The following is a 21,089-nucleotide window of genomic DNA, read 5'->3' on the forward strand; positions in this document are numbered from 1 at the left end:
ATAATTATATATATATATATATATATATATAATAAATATCTTTAAAATATTTTTTCTTATACATACATTGCTGGAAATGTAATTATAATTTTTTCAACTTGCAAATTCATCTTTAGAAATCAATTCTTCAATCAATATTTTACTTTCAAAATTTTTTCTTTTTTGTCTCAAAAAATTTTTTTTCAATACTTGTTTAAACATAGCAATAGAAAGAAATCATTGATAAATTTATTAAAGATGGCTATAAACATTATAGCAAATGTCATACTAAAATTCTTAAGAACATTTAACACAATGTCATAAGTGGTTATATATTTATCATGTAACAGGTACACAAGAGTAAATAATTATCAAATCAAAAAAAGTTTGCTGAAAGCAATTCAGAAATTAGCTTATAATGATGTATTTACAAATTGGAAAAAACGCTTTTAAAAGTATATTTAAGAAAAAAGTATATTTAAAAAGTATATTTAAAGAATATTTAAAAAGTATATTTAAAGAAACAGAACTATTTTGAACAAGATTCTAATACATTTTGAAATATAAAATATTTATGACAAAAAGCTTCAAATTTTTTTATTATATATTTTTATATATATATAACTATTATAACTAATATATATAACTTATGTATAACTAAATAATCACACAATTTTAGAAATTTAACATTTTGATTAAATTTAGAAATATTTAAAATAAATTAAAAACAATTTTTTATTTTCTAATTTTAAAGATACTATAATAATTTCTTCTTAACTAATTGTTAATTTTTTTTTATATCAAATCTATATTTACCATAAAAATTAAATCAATAAAAAAATCAATAAAAAGTAAGTAATCAAATAGCATTAAGAGATAAGTATCTAAAATTTAAATAATTTATGTTATTTATTGAAACAAACAAAATATATTTAAAAAATATAGATTTTAAAATCAACTTTTCTTTAAAACAAATTATAATTTTATTAAATATAAAAGATTAAATTTAAAAATATAATATAATAATATCATTTATGATAATAACATAAAATGAATATCCAAAAAAGAAAAATATATTAAGATACAAAATTTATTTTTTCATTCATAAAATATATTTTATTATTATTATTAATCTTTTTTTTATAAATTTTTTTTGATATTCTTTCTTTATAAATCAATATATATAAATTTTTTAATTGCATTGTATCACAATTTTTAATATATCATATATCAAATATATAATTTTTCATTTATTATTTGAATAAATAAATTAAATTAATAAATTATCCCTACAAAAAAATATAAAATTATATTTGACACTAAAAGTATTAATTTTAGAATTGTTTTAGAATTTATGATTAAATATTTTTTATTTTTTTCTAATAAATACTATATCAATAATTAATAATAACTAATAATGTGTATTATGTATATAATTATAATGTGTATATAATTATAAAATGCGTAATTCATGAAAACTATTTATATTTTTAATATATTTTTTAACTTATTAAAATGATTATATACTGTTATTATATGATATGTTTTATAATTCATGAAACTTTCAAATTTTTTTTTTTATTTCAAAATTGAATGTTGATTATATATTCAAAAATAATGACAAAAAGTTTATATAAATGTATATTCTATATTCTATTTTGTTTGTTTAAAAAAATTGTTCGTTTAAAATTATAAAAAATTTTGTAAATAAAGCAGAATTTTCTGCAATTTTTAATGTCTTTCAAATGAATGAATTAAACATAAAGATTTTTTATTATATAATTATCTTCTTCTAATTTATTTAAATTCATTGAATTTTTACTTATAAATTTATCTATACAATGTATAGATATAAATCTGTATATACAATGCAATATATAAATATTTAAATACTATAGAAAATGTTAAAATACTATAAAACATAAAAAGCATGTCAACAGAATTTAATCAAAGAATAACCAGATTCATGATAAATTTATAAGCTTGTTAGAAAAAGCAAAATATTCAGTTTTGAATATTTTTGTATTGTGTATATAAGAAAGATAAATACTGCAATAGTCTTTTTACATATAGAAAAAATATTTGATTGTATAAATATTGTATATATATTGTATATATATTGTATATGTAAAAATATTGAAGTTTGGCATAGAAGATTACTAAAAAAATCTTACAACTAATTCTTACAGCTTCAATATCTGCATAGTTATCTCTTCATATCTTTCTATGTCAAGATCAATAATACAACTTCGTTGTTTACAAAAATTCATGCTAGAATATCACAAGGAAGTGTCCTTGAACCTATACTCTACTTTTTACTGTTGATATACTAATTAAATCAGATATCAAAATGTATACTTTTGCAGATGATACATCATACTTCATACATAAAAATATTAAAAGTGCAACAAGAAAATTACAAAATCATTTAAAAAAGATTGAAAACTGGTCATAAAACAATAAAATCAAAATAAATTCAACTAAATGCTCACATATCATCTTTATGCTCAATAAGAAATCAACTTCCAAAATCAGCTTTCAAAATTCAGAATTCACCAAATAGAATCTGTTAAATATCTTGATCTTCATTTAGATAGTAAATTAAACTGAAAGAAACACAAGAAAAAATCAAGCAAATAAAAATGTAGAAAAAGTATGTACTGGCTTACATACTGGATGTGAAAAGATCCAAATTAGACATAAATAACAAATTTCTGATCTATAAAACTATAATAAAACCAATATAGATATATGGACTGCAAATCTGGGATATAAATCAAACATCAGAAAAATCTTCAATTTATCATTTCAAGAACTATCTTAAATACATCATAATTTGTGAGAAATACAATATCAGGTTAATTTCAAAATTCTGTACAGTAGCAGAGAAAATCAGACAATACTTGAAAGTATATTAATAAAGAATATAAAACATCAAACATATAAATCCACTAGCTACAAACTGCTATTCGGATTTTTCTAGAAAGCTCAAGAGAAAACATCTGATTTTATCAATTAAATTTGAAAATGATATATAACAATTAATTTTTCAATTAATTATTTAATAACTTTTGAATTATCAATAAATATATTTAAATCCCCAACTTGATTTTTATTTTTGATCATTTTGATTACTTATTTTTTCTTTTCATTTTTTATTTTTTCATTTCTTATTTTTATTTTTTCAATTATTGATATAACAAATATATTTATTTTGTACAAAATAAAAATATTTATAAAGAGAATAAAAAAAGAAATTTGAATATTTTTTATAAAGATAATTCAATAATACAAAATTTGTTATACATCATAAATAAGATTGAATAAGGCAAATCTTTTTATTACTTATATGAACTCTTTTCATTATTTGTGATATAATCAATTTTTAAATTAAGTATCATAAATTACAAACCATCTTGTATAACAATAGTAACAAGCTTATAAATATAATTAAGTTTAACTTACTAATATAACTTTCTAATCCTGGAATAAGATCTTCAAGACAATGTAGTGCACTTTCATGATAAGCTCTTTGAAGTTTTATATATTGTATAATAGTGTGTGCTAATTCAGTTTCCCGTGACATAAGTTGAAACATTTCTGCTGCTAATTGATCTCTACACTGTTCAACTTTAGCTTCAGCTTCTTCTAATTCTTCTCTTAAATTATCTACTTTTGTTGCACCTGAACCTTTTATATAATATTAATTTAAAAACTTAAATATAAATATTACAATATAATTTACAAAACAAATTAAAATTTTTTCTTACTAGCACTATGTTTACTAGCTTGTTGATATCTTGTTCTCACACTATCCATATCCAAGATTAATCGAGCTAAATTTCTTTTATGCTTTAATATATTTGGTACATCTGTATCTAAAATGTGTTGAAGAGGAATTGCAACATATTGTTCAACTTTTGTTTCATGTTCAATTGCTTCATTTGCTAAATGCATTTGTGCACGGCCACATTCTGATAAAGTAAAACCCATAAGACCATCTTCAGGAGCATTTTCTAACATTGTTTGTCCCAATATATATTCTGGACACTTTTTCTGAAAAATGAATATTTTAAAAAAATAAAAAAATATAAAGATATAAAGAATAAGATATAATAAAGAAAAGATATAAAAATATAAAGAATATAAATTTTGTATAATTATTTTTTTGAAATTTTATATATATATTAGCATTAAATATATTAAATTTTATAATTAATATTTTTATAATTATAATATATATTATAAATTTAATTTATAATTAATATTATAAATTTTATAATTTATAAAGAATAATTAAAAGAAAATTATTGTAATCATATTTAATATAAAAATTTTATTAATTTTACCAATCGTTTCTCCTTAAGAGCAGGATCTTGTGTCATAGTTTGATTTGGTGGATTACCAAGTCTCTTATTTAATCCAATGAGGGCCAATCGGATTTGATCTACATGTTTGTCTGCAGCTTGTAAATCATCTGTGAGCACTTCTGTTTTGCCAGCTCTATAGAAATAACATTATATTTAATTATTTTATATATTAATATAAAATAAAATTTAAATTAAGATACATTAAAATACATTTTTTAAAATCAATCCATTTTAAAATCGTCTGATTTATAAGCTATTCATAGATGCCTCTATTATCTTAAAGTATCTTAATATTATTAAGATTACTTATTGTTCAAACTTTTATTATTAAAATTATAAGAAATGATAAAAATGTTTATTTTTTATTATGAAATACAAAAACATTATACTAATTTTATACTTTGTTTAAAAAAGCATTTGATATGAGTGAAATATCATGATATAAGAAAATTAATATATATAAATAATTAATAATAATGATTAATAAAATATATTATAATTTTTTCAGAAATTTAAATGAAATTGTAAAATAATTACCTAGAAAATGTTTGATCAGCGAGCTGTTTAACTCTGAAAAATTGTTTCTTCATGATTGATAAGCACCAAATGCTTATTATGTAAATAAAATTATATTTTAATCTTCTAAATAATCACTTGTCAGTTGTTAATCACAATAATGTTCACAAATATACATAATTAATATAATCATACGATATTAAAGAAATGCAGATAATAAAAAATGAAAAGAATCCATCACATTATTACAAAGACAGTAATTCGTCATAATGTTTGTACAATGATCTCACATCCTCTATGATTCTGATCAGTATATTCTTTTATAATATGGATAAATTTTCACTTCTAAAAAATGTTTTCAGATTAATTACTTGAATCTTGAATTTGTAAACGTGTCAAAATCTCACAAATTTTAATCGCGGCATTTTATATTCTTGTTCATTATTGGTTATTCAATGCACGCAAGAATCAAACAATGACTTTATTATATTCATTCATTAAAATGAATTCATTCATTTATTAATTTTGCTTTTTCTTTTAATTAGATTTTTAGATTTTTATCAAGAAATTTGATAACGGGACAACTAACGAGTTTTTACTTTTAATAGTCAGCCATTCTTGTTTCTTAGTAGATTTTATTTAGAATGAAAAATCATTTCAAAAGCGGGAAATTTAAAATAATTATATTTTGAATCATTTATGAAATCTTTATGAAAATGTATTATTATGAAATCTATAATTGTCACAATATATCAAATTTTTGAATTTTATTTCTCTATTACATATCATTACATATTATTCTAATAACAATTAAAAAATAAATATTAATATAATTAGATGAAAATTTTAATATATTTGTTATTTTTATTATTATTATCAAATATGTAAGTGATACATTGAATATATTTTTTTCAGAAAACATGTAAATATAAATATTAAATTTTATAATTATGATTAATATCTAATTTCTTGTTAATTAAATGTGATTGTTAATTCATGAATTACATGTTAACAATAATACTTATTTCTTCATTCTATTTGAACCAATTATTAGTAATTGATAAGATTAATATAGCAATATTATAAAAATAAATATTAGTGCTCTTATTTAATTTGAAATTAAAGATAAAAAATATTAAAAAATATAAAAATATATACATCAAGAAAAAATATTATTATACATTATTATATGTACAGATTATATTCAATCATTAAGATATAAAATTCGTGTCCAATTATTGCATTATATAAACAATTTCATTTTTCAATAAATTTTTAAAATTTTAAATTAAAAAATAAATTTTAAATTTTAAATATTTAAAATTTTACTCTAATATTAATTTCTCTTTTTTGTCTTCTTTTTTTTTTAAAAATATTTATATTGATAAATTTCATGACTTACTATTGTGTAATCTGAAATGTGGAAATGAATCTGACAAGTTCTGAATTTGACAAATCACAAAAAACATGAGTTTTATTTTAATATTGTAGTAAGTAGGAAGATGAAATAAAATTTTTTTTAGAAAATTGATTAAAATATATACATTCTTCTATTAATATGTGAAATGTAATAATTTAATAATTTTTCTATTGTTATGTGAAAATTTGTAAAAATATATAAGTATTATTATAATATATGAATACCAAAAATGATAAAATATAAATATAAACTTTGATTAAATTTAAGACAGTTTAATTTATATTTCAAATATTTATATCGATTTAAACAAATATTAGTATTATAAATTTAAATTACTTTTGTGAGCAAAATTTTTAAAAATAAATAATTAAATAAACATGAAAATAAAAATTAAAAAAAAAGATTTAAAAAAATGGCTAAAAAAAAAGATTTAAAAAAATGGCTAAAAAAAAAGATTTAAAAAAATGGCGATAAATTATAAAAAATTAATGAATGAATTATATTAAATTATATTAAAAAATAGTATTATCATTATAATTAATTAATTAATTAAATTAATTTATAAAATTTTAATTAAAAAATCAGATTTTAATATAGTAATTGTTACCATGTATGTATTTTAAAAAATAATAATTTAAATTAAATACTATTATAATCTATATAAAATGTTATTTTGTATTTTGTAATTTTGAAAAATTGAAAAAATAAATTATTATTTACCAAAACTTTATATATATAATATATTATTATATATATAAGAATGAAAAAATTTTTATTATTTTTTCAATAAAAACAGAAAGTTAACTATTTCTATGATGTTTATTTCTTATATTTATATAAAAAATATATTTATATTTTTAAATAAATATATGAAGTTTTACAAATATGTAAATATAATATAAAAAATTTAAATAAAAAATACGAATTTAAAATCTTTAATACGAATCTCTATTAATACATTGTCAATTGATAAGATAAAATTATATTTTATTTAAATTGATGTTTTTCAACTAATAGAGTAAGATTATGTTTAAGACTTTTTACATGAGTTTGGTTTCAAATACATCTATTAAAATAAAATTTTTGATAAAATTAAAGATTAATATACATTTTGTGTTTAGTTTTATTAATTTTATTATTATCTTTTTGGAAAATATTCAAAAGGAATAATTAATAAAAAAAATGATTTTAAAAGCTTATATGGGCTCGGCCCATAAAAAACAAAACAAATCTGTAATTTTACATACTTTATAAAATTCTTTCACATATAAGTAGATAAATATTTTACTCATTACTTTCTTTTTACTTTTACTTCATTATTTTTATTACTATATTTCAAAATAATAAAATATTAATATTATAATATATTAATATAATAATATTATATTATATATAATAATATATTAATATAATAATATAATATATTAAATAATAATATTAATATAATAAAATAAAATATTAATTTTCCAATAATATAATATGCATTTTTTTTTTCATTTAAAGATAAAATTGTTTGCTTTTCAATATTTTTTTTTTTTATTTTTAGAATAAATAAAAAATTTTCACATTATTTCTAATTTTAAATATTCATTATCCAATTGTATTTAAATTTTTATAATATCATAAGATTCAATAAATTTTATAAATAGTTAATATTCTTTGATAATACGAAATTTTGCTGATTATATATATTTTAAAATGTAATACCAACTGACAATATTTAAGTGTAACAAGATTACCAATTATTACACAGAAAAAGAAGATAAATCAAATTAACATAATATAGAAAATGCTGTTATTCATAATATTGCATTAAGGTTTATAATAATTTTATATATATATAATTGTATTGAATAATTTCCTTATATTTATCATAATATATTTTAAAAATAAATGTTTTTTTATTTTTAATGAAATCGCAAAAAATATTGAATATCTTAAGTAACTTCTAATAATTTGATTGATCGAAGCACAGTCTGTAATAAATACAATAAGTTTTTTTTAAATAAAAATCGATGAGAATAAATTCGGAAAATTCAGACCTTAGATCATTATTTATAGATATAGTTTTAGATAATTGCCTTAATGCAAAATGAAATCATTTATGTATGTGATGTCACATATAGGCAATAATTATGAAAGTTTTTATTTTCAAAACAATATAAAAATTGTAAGAATAATTTGTAAATATTGTAAATATTTATAAAATTTAATATAATTTAGTCATTATAATTAAGTCTGAATATATATATTTTATTTTATTTATTTATTTTTATTTATTTATTATAATTTTTTAATTTATTGTAATTATTAATATAAAAAATAGTAAAAACAATATACAAATGTCTAGAGAAAAATTATTTATTTATAATTTATTAAAATTTTAAATTAATTTATAATTATTAATTACAAAATAAAAGTTTTGATAAGTTTATTTCTGATATTTATTCAAGATTTGAAAATGAAATAGGATATCATAAAATACATTTTTAACATAAATACATATTTAATTATATATTCTATTGGTGAATAAAAACTTAAATACAAGATTTTTCAATTCAATTCAACAGAATAGTTTTTTACAGGATATAAATTTTTAACGTTTTCTGCATTTCTTGCAATATAATATATTTGCATTATTACTAATAATTAATTGAATATTATTTACAGATATGTAATTTCACTTATTATATATATAATGTGTGTGTGTGTGTGTGTGTGTGTGTGTATGTATCTGAAATAATATTTTGAATTATCTTTTGTTCATAAATTATATCAAATTTTTTGTATTATCTTTATTTCAATTTGACTTGTAGATTCTTATATACAAGTCGTGTCTATAAATATACATAATCTAAGATCCAAAACAATATCTCGATATAACCAATTAAATTACTAGAAATTGTTAATTTCGAATTCTTACGATTTTTTATGATTTCATAAAATTTTTGTTTCTAATACATATAATATATGTTATTAATATGTATATATTATTGTATTATTAATAATGTATTATTAATTATAAATATATATATATAATGTATTATGTATATAATAATACAATAAAATAATTATAGTTTAGTATAATAACGAAAATATATTTATGTATTTTAATTTTTTTTGTATGTATATTACACAATTAGAGATTATTTTAATAGAAAATATAAATTATAAAGTATAATTAATTATAAATAATACTAATTAAATTAAATTAAAATAAAATTAAAAAAAATAAATAAAAATAGATTCATATAATATCTCTTATACATATATTTTACTTTGTTAAGATTTTATAAATTATTAATGATACCGCGTTTAGTCTTCTTGAAAAAAATTTTTATACTATTTTTAAATCAAACAATTATTTTTTTTAATGGTTTTAAATTTGTAAAAAATGAAAAAAAAAATAGTTAATTATTTGACAAAAAATATATACTATAAAATGCTTCTATTGCTAATATTTTATATTTTACTAAATAGTTTAATTATTTTTGTATATCAAATGTTTTTTGTATATCCAAATCTTGTAAAAATAGAGTTTCTTTTTTCAATTTATTTAATTCATTTTTATTAGTATATATTTGATCATTTATTTTTAAAATTATAATTTTGTTTATGAAATGATTCAAATTTTCTTTATACTAAAATATTTACTTAAATCAACGTAAATATTTTATTTTAAATAGTATAGCACTAGCAATTTTTTTATTATTTTTATGTTTATAATATTTATAAATATTATTTTTATTTATAATAATAATATTTATGCATTATTGAAACATAATTAATCAAAAAGATTATATATTTAGACTAATTTTTTAAAAAAATATTTTACATTCTGTATTTCAATTTATCGCAATGCTAAAGTGTAGTTTTAGAAATGCAATGTTGCCAAATTTAACATTATAGTTCGTATTTAATGATTGTGGTTAGATTAGTATAAACTATAGGGATTATCGATATATCGATATTTATCCTATCATAACATATCTGTTTACCATACTTACAATGACTTCAAATCATGGCAACTATGGACAAAGAAAATTATATATTATTGGCAATCATTTGTTGACGTGATTTTGTTTCTTATCTACATTGTAACGTAACCATATGTTTATTATTGATATTCGATTTCGAATAACGAAATAAATAAATAAATAAATAAACGTACACGCAAAGTATTTTTTTTTCTTTGATATATTTGAATCAACGTGTTCATTATGATAATCGATAGAAGTTTTTTAAATGTGATAATATTGAGTTGTGGCTTTATGCTGGTATTTACAGCATTTCAAACAATGGGAAATATTGAGGTAAGTATGATAGCATTTATAATTTTCTTATTTTGATTGAAAATCTTTTATTTATTTTGTATTTTATTTTGTTTTTTTAAATATTATATAATTAAATTTGTTACATATAATAACTGTGAAAATAAATAGTATATATGTATAATTTATATATGTATAATTATTAATTTTATATTAATTAAAATAAATTTAAAAAGATTTATAATTATTTTTTATTTAAAAGATTTAAAAATTTTTATCAATGTCAAATTTTTATCAATTATTAAATAATCATTGATTGAAATATAAAGATTCATAAATTAAATATTAGATTTGAAAAAATATTAGTTATATATTTGCTATATGTTATGATATAATAATATAAAATAATTATAACTATAATATAATATAACTATAATATAAAGCAGTTATTATAGTATTTTTACTATATTTTTATTATAGTATTTTATTATAGTAGTTATTATAGTTATTATAGTATATTATAGTAATATTAAATTAAAATTAATTTAAGTAATTTTTTCACATTGTATTTTATGATTAAATTATATTTTTATTTTTATTTTATTATATATTATTATTTTATTATAAGTATAGTTTAAATTAAAAATATATTATATTTAAATTGCAAATTATTAAATATTATAAAAGTGAAAATCAATAATTAATATTTCTTATAATAATACTTTTTATTAATTGTTGTTATTAATTATTGTTATTATTATATTTGATTTAATGTACATTTATATAATTAATAATGAATATATTATATTAAATAATGAATATATAAAAATATACATTATTTTAAAACAAGTATACATTATTTTTCTTGTTATATTTAAGATTAAATTTAATAATTAGAAAATATAAATTATTAATAATTGAAAAAATTACTGAATAAAAAAATAATATTTATGTTCAATTATATAATAACTAATAATTATTCATTAATTAAATAGAGGATGATATTCATATCATCTAAATATATAATTTAAATCATATAATAAATTAATGTATTAATTTTTTAAATTTTTATATGATATATATATACATATATATGATAAATATGTCATGTAAATAAATATGTTATGAAAAAAATAAAAACTTTGAAAATGTAAGAATTTGTAAAGATTTTATATTATTTTATGTGCTATGAAATATAGGATAATTTAAATATAATAATTCTTAAATTTTAAATATAAGATTATTTAACTATAATAATTGCATTAAATTTTTTCAAATTTCAACTATTATGATTGTAATATTTTTCATTCTGTATATTTGAGTATTATTAAATATATTATATTGTATATATCTATATCTATTATATATTTATTCATTTAATATTAATTTTAAGCTATAAGAATTTTATTAAAATATTTTATTAAAATAATTATAAGAAAATCTGAATGAAAATCTGAATAAGTAATACCTATTATTATATATATATAAGTAATACCTAAAGTTTAGTATTTTAAACATTTTATGATATTTTAATTAAGTGTGCATATTTGTATATAACGAAAATTGAAAGTGTGAAAAATATTTAATTCAGTTTATGTTAATGAGATTTAATGATTTTACAATGAGATTAAATGATTTATTTAATAAATATATAAGATATTTTCAAATGAATAAAATTTTACAAGTTAATTTTACAAATTTTACAAGTTAATTCATTGTAATTCATTGTGATTTTAAATAGAAAATATTCCATAAATATTCTAAAAATTTATTAAGAAGTATCTTTAATATTTCAATGTTAATAAAAATTGTTTATTTTCATCAATTTTTATATGTATTGAAAATTTAGGTAAATTATTATCTTTAAAAGTATTGTTATATAATTTGAGATATTTATATAATTTTTTTTTAATTCAAAAGGCTATTTGCTATTATTTATTTCTTTGCTATTTATTATTTTTCTAATGTATTTTTATTTTAAAATAATATATTTTTATTTTTTATTAATATTTTTACTTAATTTCACAAATCTATGGAAATATATTCAAAATGATTATTTGAAATTTGTTTCTATAATAAATACTTATTTTTTGATTTATTAAAAAAATTAATGTAGAATTAAATATTAATATAATCAATAAGAAAAATCATTATTTATTATTTAAACTATTTTGAAAAAAATAAAAAAAACATACATGTCTTTAACATACAGTTTTTTATAATTAATATATTTCATTTATTAAAATTTATTTCAGTTACCATGTAAAAAATAGTGAGAATTAATAACTTTTATTTTATTTAATAATATTTACTATATAATTGAATTTCTAAAATATGATATTTTTAATAACATAAAAATGCACATCGAATTATTTTATAAATTCTTGTTTATTATATAATATCAAATAATAATTTAATTTAACTTTATTTTTTATTTATTGATATATTAATAATTATTTTTAATAAAAACTATATCAAATTAAATTTCATATATAAGAGTAATAAATTTAAAAAAAATTAAAAATTAAAATTTTTCAAAATTGAGAAATTGTATACTTTTATGTGTGTGTATATATATATGCAATTATTAGAATTTTTATAATTTTAAAAAATGAGAATTAAAAAATAATTTTTAAAAATATAAAAAGAATGAATAATTATTTGAATTATTAATCGAATGAAGTATCCAAATAAATAGAATAACATATAATAAATAATTATTTAAGAAATTAATACTATTTTATTTGGCTCCGAAAATAAAATATTTGAAAAAAAAATGAAAAATTTTTGAAAATAAAATTATTTAACACATTTTTATTAAATAAATATAATTATAAGTTTTTTTAATAGAAAAATTATATGTAAGAATAATGTAAATAAAAATCACTAAAATCGTATGACTGTGATAAGTTAGAGAATATTTGATCTTTTTCTTCATAATTCTGTTCTTTTTTCTTCGAATGTTCAAATATTTTTAAAAGTATTCATTGCTTTAGTAGAAATAAAAAGAAAATAATTGAAACGATTATAATAGAATGCAAGTTAGTTATTTATTATCATAACAAGGAAAAAAATTAAAATTTCTAAAATTCTTAATAAAAATACACAATTATACATTACATAAAAAGATACAAAGAATCGTGTATTCAAATAAATTGAAAACGAAATAATAATCAGTTAAATACACAAGATAAGCAATGAATTATTAAAATTATTATAAATAATTATATATTATGCATATTACATTAATGCATCAAAATTGATATTTAAAATTGAAAAATAAAATTTATGTAATAATAAATAATTTTATTATCTAAATATTTAATAATAAATATAAATAGATGTGCTGTTTGAATCAAATTTAATATATAATATCAATTGATAAAATAAAAAAAAGTATATAGAATTTGCAAAGAAATTTAAAAAGATTTTTAGAAATTATGTTTAACAAGTTAAAATTTAATATATGTGCATTTGATAGAAAAATAATTGTCTGAAGAAAATTCAATGAGAAAATGAACATTAAAAATTTAATAAATAATGAACTTTGTCGAAAATCCCAAATGGAAGCTGCATATCTTTTTTAGTGCTAGAAATTTAATATTCATTTAGCAAATAAATATACAAATGATGATATTTAAATATATAGAAGCAAAATGTTAAATAAATTGTAAAAAAAAATAGAAATTTTAAATAATTTTAAATTTTATCCAAACAATGATTCTAAAGTATACCTTTTGCATAGCTAAGAGTTGCTTATTTTATAATTGTTTAAAAAAAATTCAAACATTATTGCAATATCAAATTCAAATCAAATATATATATATAATGTAATAAGCAAAAAAATATAATAAAAAATAAGTCTTTGATTATTGTTAAATAAATAAATAAAATCTTATATATTATGTTGTATCATATATATTATAATTATATGATAAGAATATACAAAACATGTATCAGAGAAAAAAATTAGCATTTTCTCTAAATTCATTCATTTTCAATAAATTAAAATTGCTTTACAATAAGAATAAAACGATTTGTTACAATTTTATGAAAATATGAAATCAATTTCATAATGATTATAAGGAGTTGAAAAATTAGTTTCCTAACAAAATATTAAAATGCAATTTAGATTATTTTATTAACGGTTTTATTAATTAACTTTTTATTTGTAATCTGTATTTAATTATGTTATTCTCAAATGTGTTCAATTTTTCTGTTGCATATAATGAAGATGTTAATTCACTTATTTCATTTTTTTAAATTTTAAATATTAATTAAATTTTTAATTAAAGATAATTAAAAATAATGAATTATTATCTTAACTAAAATAATTTATACTTCTCTTTCTTAATAGAGAAATTATTAGATTTTATTTTATAAAAGTGTATATTTATAACATGTAGATTTCTCTTGTAAATATTTATGAGATTAGACATATTATATATATATATATATATATATATATATATATACATATTATTTATAGTTTTAATTTATAACAAATTATATTTATAACAATTTATAATAAAATTATATATATATATATAAATTGAAAATAATAAATAAGAATAAATTAGATAAAAATATATAACTCGAATTTTAGTAAAATAAAAGATTAATTTAAATAAATATAAATTAAATGATTAATTTTTTTCCAGTATTAAAAATATTTCATAATAAAGATGAAACAATATTTCAAAAATTATTTGTTATATTAAATTGTATTTTTTATTCTAGTAAATACTTTGTATTTTAAATTCTAGTAAATATTAATAGTAATAAATATTTTTTTTTATTCTTTAAATTATTATAGCAAATTATATAGAGATAGAGATGATATTACTGATTTTAATATCTTCGAAATTCAAAATCATCATTATGAACAATTTTTTTAATTATATTTTAATTATATTTTATAATTAGATTTTGAAATATTCTTAAAATATTTTTGTTTAATTTAAATTAAAAATATAATTCATTTTAGTCTAGATGGTCGTCTAATAGTGATTGCATTCCTAATCTTATATAATCCTACATAATCTAAATAATAAAGAGATAATATATTAATAGATTAAGTTAGGTTAGATTAGTACGTTAGATTAGATTAGATTTATTATTAGCTTTATATAACTTATTATGATATAAATTATTTCATTTATTGAAATTTAAATTGAAAAAATTGAGTATAAAACATATTTTATCATAAAATCGTTTAATAGCAATTTGTTTAGATTAATATATACATTAGATTAATATATCATATATATTTATTTATATTTTTATAATATATATTTAGATTAATATATCATATATAAAAAGAAATATTAATAGATTATAGATTATATATGCTAGATTAAGTCTAAATTAATATCATTGATTTATTATAGTTTACATTTAATTTATTTTATTAAATTATATATTGTTATTATTTTATAATTATATTAATTTTAAAATTATTTTTTGTTTAATTGAAAATATATTAATATCATAATTATTATTATATTTTGAAACTCATAATTAACTATGATTTTCTTATTTCTATAACAATTTAGACATTTTCTATATATATATATATATATATATATATACATTTGTCAATTCATTTCGTAGATTACTAACAAGATATTCAGAAAGAATACGTATTTATCAAATACTACAAACAATAATATATATATTTGAAATTTTATATAATTATTAAAAATTTTTATGAATCTCAAAAGTTAAAACCAAATGACTTTAACAAAAATTATTCAGAATGATCGTGATAATATCAAAATTATTAAAATTGATAAAGTCTCAATTAATTACAATAGTTATATATATATTTATAATATATTCTATCTGATATTATATTTTATTCTTTTATTTTTTTAATAATAAAATCAATAAAATCAATAATCAATATTTATCAATAATCAATTATCAATTATCAATAAATTTTTATTGATGTGAATATAAAAAAAGTTCATGATTTTTTATAATTTTTTAATAATATTTAAAAATATAATTGCTATAGTTTTTTCAAAATTTTTATATATTTGAATTTTAATAATTTTTAAATGAATGATTTTTTATCATTTTATCATTTTATAGTCTTTTAATAATGCTTTTATGTATTTAAAAATATTTTAGTGATATGGTACTTGAAAAATGACCTATTAGATATGATATCAAAAGTACACATAAAAAAAACTTAAATCTTTATTTTTTTGAAAAAAATATGTCAATAAATTTATTATTTAAATTTTTTATAAACTAATAATAAATATATATTTATAAGAATTTTTTTTATAAAAAAAGTATATTAAAACATTCTGTATTAAAGAAAAAATATTTTTAATTAAAAAATATTTATTTTTTTATTATATCATCATATATAGTTAATCATCTTGAATTAACGTTTTGAAAATTACATTTTAATTTTTAAAAATTAGTAAAATTATCAAATTTTTTTTGAGTTTCATAATTCTATTTTTATTATTATATAATAGGATTATTATATTTCCAATTTCTTATAATTGTATAATTTTATAAAATTAGAAAAAATAGTTAATTGCAAAATTGATTTTCAATATAGGAATACCAATTATCTTAAAATTTTTTTGCTATAATATCTAAAAATTATTAAAAATTATTAAAAAAATTTTAAATGTTATGTTTTGTAAATATATTTATGTTGCTTTTTATTTTTTATGATTTATTTTTATGCAAAATATTCATGTTATTAATTTCTATTGTTTTTTTTTTCATAAGATAAATTTTAGAAAAAAAATGAAAAGTTTCTTTTTACAATTTCATTTTTCTTTTATATGATGACTAAAACTAATTTTTTAAATTTACAAAATTAGTTTTTTTTATAAAATTTATTAAAATAAATTTAATTTATGATAGGTAAGATAAAATTTAATGAATAAAAAAGATAATCAGCGATTTATAAAAAAAATTCGCAAAAGAATTTTTTTATGTTCGTCATATTATCAATTTTATAAAAATTGTTATGATATATTAAACTTGAATTTTCAAAAATTTGCAAAATTTGAGAATTTTTATAATTCTGTTCATTATTAAAAATATTATCATCGTTATTCAATTAACGAAAAAATCAATCAACAATTTTTTAATTTTTCTTGCTTTGTTATAGGCTTGCTTTGCTTATTTATTAAATTTCACCATGTAATAAATTGTATTAAATTCATTTTCATAATACAATATAAACATCATCATAAAGTAAAAAAAAATATAAATGTCAATTTAAAAAAAAACATAATATTGTAATTTCACGATTAGCATTGTAAATTTAAAAAATTTTTTTTGTATATTGTGTAAATAAAATTTTTGTTTTTTCTAATTTTTTCTAAAATTTACCACTTGTGAGAAAAATGATAGAAACTAATAGCGTGAACATTCTAAATACATATTTTATATGATTGGGAATTTGAATTAAAATATTTATTCGAAGGAAATTTTTTATAAATAATTTTTTATAAATGAATGATCACTCAAAAAAAAAAAATTAATTATAATTTAACTTATAAATCTATATATATAAAGAATATGACATACATATAAAGAAAAAAATTTATGTTTATGTATTTGTTTTAAAATTTTTATATTATAAATTTTATAATATAAATTTAGGTATTATGAAATGTCAATTTATTATTATATTATGCTCAAATGATTGTTATAAATTTTCAGCTTACATCTTTTCTTTTCTGAGTTATGAGTTAAATAGTTTTACTATTTGAATTTGCTAAGAACTGAAAATATAATGATTTCTCAATAAGAACTCTATATAACTTTCTTACTATGTTACTATGTTGGAAATTTGCACGATTGTATTATTTCGAATTTTAATTCCGGATATAGTCAAATAAAAATTAATTACTAATTATAAAATATTATAATATAATTAATGTGACATGACTAATTATATCTTGTAACTTAAATTTTATGTATTCATTTTTTTTGTTTTCATTCATTATTAATAAATGGAATAGTATATATTTAACTATATATCAATTAGAAACAATATTTTGTTGTTAATAAAATAAATAGTTAAAAAAATTACTATTATTATATATATTTGTCAATGGTTAAATTAAACATTTTTCCTTTTTTTTTTAAATATAAAAATAATAGTTTTACTCATTTTTATCATTATAAATTACATTCTTTTCATTTTTTTTTCAAAGCATGGTCTCAAGTAAAAATATATAGATTTTTTGAAATTTTTTATTTATGATTTCAATTTTTTGCTTTATTATAAAATTTATATATTTATTATATAATCTTTTATAATCTTATGGTAATAAGGTGAAAATTTTTGTTTCTTTTGTGATTTTTCTTTTAATTACAATAAAAATAATTTATCTACAATAAGAAGTAATGCATCGTAAGATTGTCTGCAATATTTTGTTATAATTTGATGTCACTCAGCTTTTCTCTTTTTTTTTTATAAAATTTTAGATTTTTTACGAGATCGTTAATATTAGAATTAAGAATGCAAAAATAATAAAAATTTTTCTTAATCTTTTGTCAATCTAAAAATATTTAATTTTTTACATGCATTATTTAATAAATGTATGTATGCATTATTAATAAAATGTTTATTAAATTATAATGTTAATTGTAAAAGATAATTAAAAATATTTACATTTACTGATTTATTTCGTTTTTTTTGTATGTTTGTTATACTGAAGTATGATAAATATATGTATTTATGTTCAATAATATTCAATAATTTCTAATTGATATATAGCATATATTATTATCAATATGAAAAATTACATTTCGAAGATTTTGATTTAAAAAACGAATCATGAAGACTACTTGATATTGATGAGGAATGATAACTAACATCAAACTACATGAGAATGTTTTAAAAGTAAATATCCACAATTATTTTATTATAATTATTTAAAAATTTGGTATGGTTTCAAAATTACATAAATATTCTATGAATTAACGCAAAGAAATTTAATAGATTGATATATAGATTGCTTCATAATTTGTTTATATGTTTAAAATAAAAATTTTTTGAACAGAATCATAATCGGAAAAAAATTATTTATAAATTACTGAATCAAACGCAATTATCAATGTTATTATCAGCAATAAATAGATTAAATGCAGCAATTAAGAAAAAATGTTCATTTTTGTTTAATTATAAATATTTATATCGTTTTTTATCAAACAACATCCATATAGTGATGAGTATACAATAAGAGTTACAGGAACATAGATAAGATATTTTGACATATCCATCATATTTATTTATATTTATTATAGTATTTAGTAATTGTTATTTATTTCATTCATTGAAATATTCTTATTATTCTTATTCTGCACCTATTCGAATTTTTTAAAATTCGATTGATTTTGTTTTTATCTAATCGATTTTATTTTTTTCATGAATTAAATCCACTAATATCACAAATAAATATTTATACGTTTTTAATCATTGTTAACAGAAAGAGAAAAAATGAAAAATCTTCTATTATTTTATCCAATAATCAATCAATTCATATTTTTTTTTTAAATTTTTTAATTTTTTTAAATTTAAATTTAATTTAAAATTAAATTTTAAATTTAATTTACTTATTTTAATAATAATGTAATCAATAGATAAAGTATATAAAATATAAATTTTCTTCTGTTTATTATATCAAATTTAATCATTATATCAATATTTAAATAATTTAATAATTAAGTTTTCTATCATTTTATCCAGCATTATGTATTTATAATATAACATAATATAGTTGCAAATATTTTTAGTTTACAAAAAATGCTTTTGCAATCTCAATAATATTCATGTTTTAATGATAGAATAACATGAATAATTTATTTTGTTAGAAAACTAAAAACTTATGTAAAGAAATATAATATATATTAAGTAATATTAAAAAATGAAGAAGAACGAAATAATGTTTAAAATGCAATGGTAAATCTTCACATATTTATTATATCTTCTATAAATCTTAAATTGATCTGTTAATATTCTAAAATAATTTATAAATTGTAAAATTTTAAATTATGATTATTTTAAAATTAATTATTTAAAATATATAAAAATATCTTAATATTTTTTTTTTTAATAAAAAATAAAAATTTTATTCATTCATAAAACAAATTTATTATTCATTTATTTAACTAAAAAATAGAATTTTATTTAAATTATAGATAATAATTATTATTAATAATATATTAATAATTCTTTTATGTTTAATTAATTGTAGTATTGTGATATTATGCTATATCTACAAATATATATATTGTAGATATGTACTATATTTACAAATTATTATTGATTTAAAAAAATTTTAAGGATTAATGATATTTTGTAAAATAAATGTTTTTTATTATATTTTAATTATAAAGTGAAATTAAGTACTTTTAAAAATTTAATTTAAAGATTATTTAATTAAAATTGATTGACGTTGATATTAATTGACTTTATTATGATATTAATTGATATTAATTGATAATTTAAAATAAATATGATTTTTAAAAAAAATATTAAAATTA

The 21,089-nt window shown here is 15.5% G+C and overlaps 2 protein-coding genes across 4 annotated transcripts in view; one reads left to right on the forward strand and one right to left on the reverse strand.

Moving 5' to 3' along the window:
* The window catches only part of LOC122713552 (rho GTPase-activating protein 44-like), a 10,241-nt gene extending 4,757 nt beyond the window's left edge, over positions 1 to 5,484 (reverse strand). The window contains exons 1-4 of one of the 2 annotated variants that reach the window (XM_043934117.1): positions 4,887 to 5,483; positions 4,329 to 4,482; positions 3,750 to 4,035; positions 3,445 to 3,669 (exon numbers count right to left, since the gene is read on the reverse strand). In XM_043934117.1, coding sequence (XP_043790052.1) covers positions 3,445 to 3,669; positions 3,750 to 4,035; positions 4,329 to 4,482; positions 4,887 to 4,939 — 718 coding nt within the window. In that variant the 5' untranslated portion in view covers positions 4,940 to 5,483. Of the gene's footprint in view, positions 1 to 3,444; positions 3,670 to 3,749; positions 4,036 to 4,328; positions 4,483 to 4,886 lie in introns of both variants that reach the window. The other variant, XM_043934118.1, reaches the window with a different exon arrangement.
* A 4,785-nt stretch (positions 5,485 to 10,269) lies between these two features.
* Positions 10,270 to 21,089, forward strand: part of LOC122713605 (UNC93-like protein MFSD11) — a 41,738-nt gene continuing 30,918 nt past the window's right edge. Inside the window, exon 1 of one of the 2 annotated variants that reach the window (XR_006346511.1) lies at positions 10,270 to 10,598. Coding sequence is in view for 1 of the 2 variants with exons in the window: in XM_043934206.1 (XP_043790141.1) it covers positions 10,506 to 10,598 (93 nt within the window). In the remaining variant the exon portion in view is untranslated. The remainder of the gene's footprint in view (positions 10,599 to 21,089) is intronic. The other variant, XM_043934206.1, reaches the window with a different exon arrangement.

Source organism: Apis laboriosa, unplaced genomic scaffold (genome assembly GCF_014066325.1).
Source record: "Apis laboriosa isolate Shangri-la unplaced genomic scaffold, ASM1406632v1 scaffold25_cov139, whole genome shotgun sequence".
Classification (NCBI taxonomy): Eukaryota; Metazoa; Arthropoda; class Insecta; order Hymenoptera; family Apidae; genus Apis; species Apis laboriosa.